The following is a 2561-nucleotide window of genomic DNA, read 5'->3' as shown; positions in this document are numbered from 1 at the left end:
GTTTCTTTGGGCCTGCTTAGCCGTACTTTCCTAGCTGGGTGGCTTTTTGGGAGGGAAGCACTTTACTTTCTTTTGGCCTTGCTAAGGGAGCATGGCCCAAAGGGACCAGCCAGGCCATTTGTTACTTGCATGCCTGGGGTAAATCCCTCCCTTCCTCAAGCTGCAGGGTCCAATATGTAAACTAGAGAGAGCCCTGGTCCCTGACCTGCTTCCCTCTGATGGTAGTGAGTGTCAGGCAGGATAATCCCTGGGGATGCCTTTGGGAATCTGCAGTAAGCTTTGCAGGAGTTGCTATCACTACTGCATAATGAAAAGCAGTGAAATATAATGAAATTAAAACTGACCAGACATTTATCTGACCAGGTAACTTCAGCGCATTTATGCAGAAGGAGATCTTTGAGCAGCCAGAATCCGTTTTCAATACTATGAGAGGTCGGGTGAATTTTGAGACCAATACAGGTAATTCCTGCACTCAGTGGGGAGGCTCTGCCTGTGCCTAGTCTCAGGGAATGCGGTGACTGTGTCAACTCAACGTTAACACCCTGCTGTGTGCCCTGCAGTGCTCCTGGGGGGCCTGAAGGACCACTTGAAGGAGATCCGACGATGCCGAAGGCTCATCGTGATTGGCTGTGGGACCAGCTACCACGCTGCCGTGGCTGTAAGTGGGACACATGCGTGTGGGGAATCCACAGCAGTCTAGGACCAGACACTGGCCTTCAGTCTGATCACTCATTTGGCCTTCTGAATGTGGCTAAGCCCTCGGACCCATTCCCATGAGCTAGCGTGAGAAATGACACGGAGCCCTTTTATCTTCGAGGTGGCCTGTGGGTGACCGAAGTCCCCTTGCCACCTGGACAGTGAGGTTCCGTGTCAGATACTGACCCTAGAAGCCCAGCTGCCCCATGTCCCTGTCACGCCTGTGACTGACTTTAGTCTCCATGCTTGTTGGCTTCAGACGCGGCAAGTTTTGGAGGAACTGACCGAGCTTCCTGTGATGGTTGAACTTGCCAGCGATTTTCTGGACAGGAACACACCTGTGTTCAGGGATGACGTGTGCTTTTTCATCAGCCAATCAGGTAAGGGACACAGGCAGCGTGGCCAGCCTTGCATCAGGTCAGCTCTGGGCTCTCTCCTCTTCTCCATACATTCAGTTAATTCCTCTGCGTGGCTACCCTGTGCTGCAAACCCGCTCTTGCAGCCGTCATTTGACCCTTAGAGCCGCGGATTGCTGTCGCCATTGTACGGGGAGGGCAAAAGATGTCTAAGGCCATGCAGCCAGGGGGTGACAGAGCTGGGATAGGGCTGGAAATGACACACATTTGTTTTTCCCCTGCCTCATGGCTTCTCCCTCTTCTTGCCTATCCAAGACTTCAAGGACCACTTACCAAGGTGCTCATAAATGTTTGCTGATTTATGTTAATAGAAAAAACATCTCCTTTAACATTCTGTTAGGTTAAGAGTCACGTAGAGGACCCAGTGTGGGCTCTGTGCCGGTGTCCAAGCTGAGCGGCCTGTGGCTTGCAGTGCCCACGCTGCCCAGCAGGGGGAGGTGTGGGGAGAGGTGCTCCCTTTCAGGACCAAGGAAGGTCCCCTGAGCTAAATGCACCCCGTCTGGTGCCATCCCAACACTTGACATGTGCTCCAGCGGCCTCAGGGAGGTGATCCAGGGCCATAGGCTTGGAGTCTCCTTGAGCTCGTGGAGGACTTTTGAAATGTTTTAATTACGGATAATTCCAAACCTTTATAAAAGTAGAGTTTTCATATCATGAATATCCCAGCCTCATCCAGCCCGTCTTGTGCCGGTCGGACACACTTATATTAACCCCTCTTCTCCATAGGGTTACTCTGATGCCAATCCCAGGCATCATGATATTCATCCACATAAATACTTCAGGTTGTATGATTAAAATGACAAAAGAAAAACATATAACCACAGTGTTACTACCACAACTAAAATACTGATTGTAATGCCCCATCATCTACTGGGACTTTTAGTACTGCTGCCATTTTCAGTTTTAAATACCATTTCCATTTTGTTGGCAAGCGAAGAAAAACCAGTACAGATGCACCGACCATCCGGCCCCCCACCTTACGACCCAGGACCTGCCGTCACATTCACCTTTGGGTTTATGATCCCACCAGAGCCTGAAACTATTTTATAAATTGGTGGGAGACATTAACAAAAGAACAGAGGTGGACCTAATAGGAAAATAATGCAGTGGCAGGTTCTGAAATTCTGTATGTATAGAAGTCAGCCCTTTAATGAGATTGGAAAAACACTATCAAACCCTGGGGCATGGGTGACAAAAGATAGAACCCTGTTTCCCCCACCCTCACCGCAGTACCCCGTGACACTGCAGTGCCATAACCCAGGGCTCTGAAGAAAGAAAAAACAGAGGAGAATTGGGCCACCTAGTACCGGGCGGCCCCTGCCTGCCCTGCAAAGCTGGGACAGACACAGCCAAGAGCCGTGGCCCTGCAGACAGAACAGCCTCCCGACTCTTGAGGATTTCAACAGTTTTGATTTTATAGTCTGGCTTATGCTGAATTTAATTTGAGTT

The 2561-nt window shown here is 50.1% G+C and overlaps 1 protein-coding gene across 1 annotated transcript in view; it reads left to right on the top strand.

Moving 5' to 3' along the window:
* GFPT2 (glutamine-fructose-6-phosphate transaminase 2) overlaps positions 1 to 2561 on the top strand; it is a 39740-nt gene that overhangs the window by 28403 nt on the left and 8776 nt on the right. The window contains exons 14-16 of the mRNA XM_011951733.1: positions 364 to 459; positions 561 to 658; positions 956 to 1076. Of these exons, the coding sequence (XP_011807123.1) occupies positions 364 to 459; positions 561 to 658; positions 956 to 1076 (315 nt within the window). The remainder of the gene's footprint in view (positions 1 to 363; positions 460 to 560; positions 659 to 955; positions 1077 to 2561) is intronic.

This window comes from Colobus angolensis, unplaced genomic scaffold (genome assembly GCF_000951035.1).
Source record: "Colobus angolensis palliatus isolate OR3802 unplaced genomic scaffold, Cang.pa_1.0 Scaffold325, whole genome shotgun sequence".
In the NCBI taxonomy this organism is placed as follows: Eukaryota; Metazoa; Chordata; class Mammalia; order Primates; family Cercopithecidae; genus Colobus; species Colobus angolensis.
This window is presented reverse-complemented; position numbering and strand designations above follow the sequence as displayed.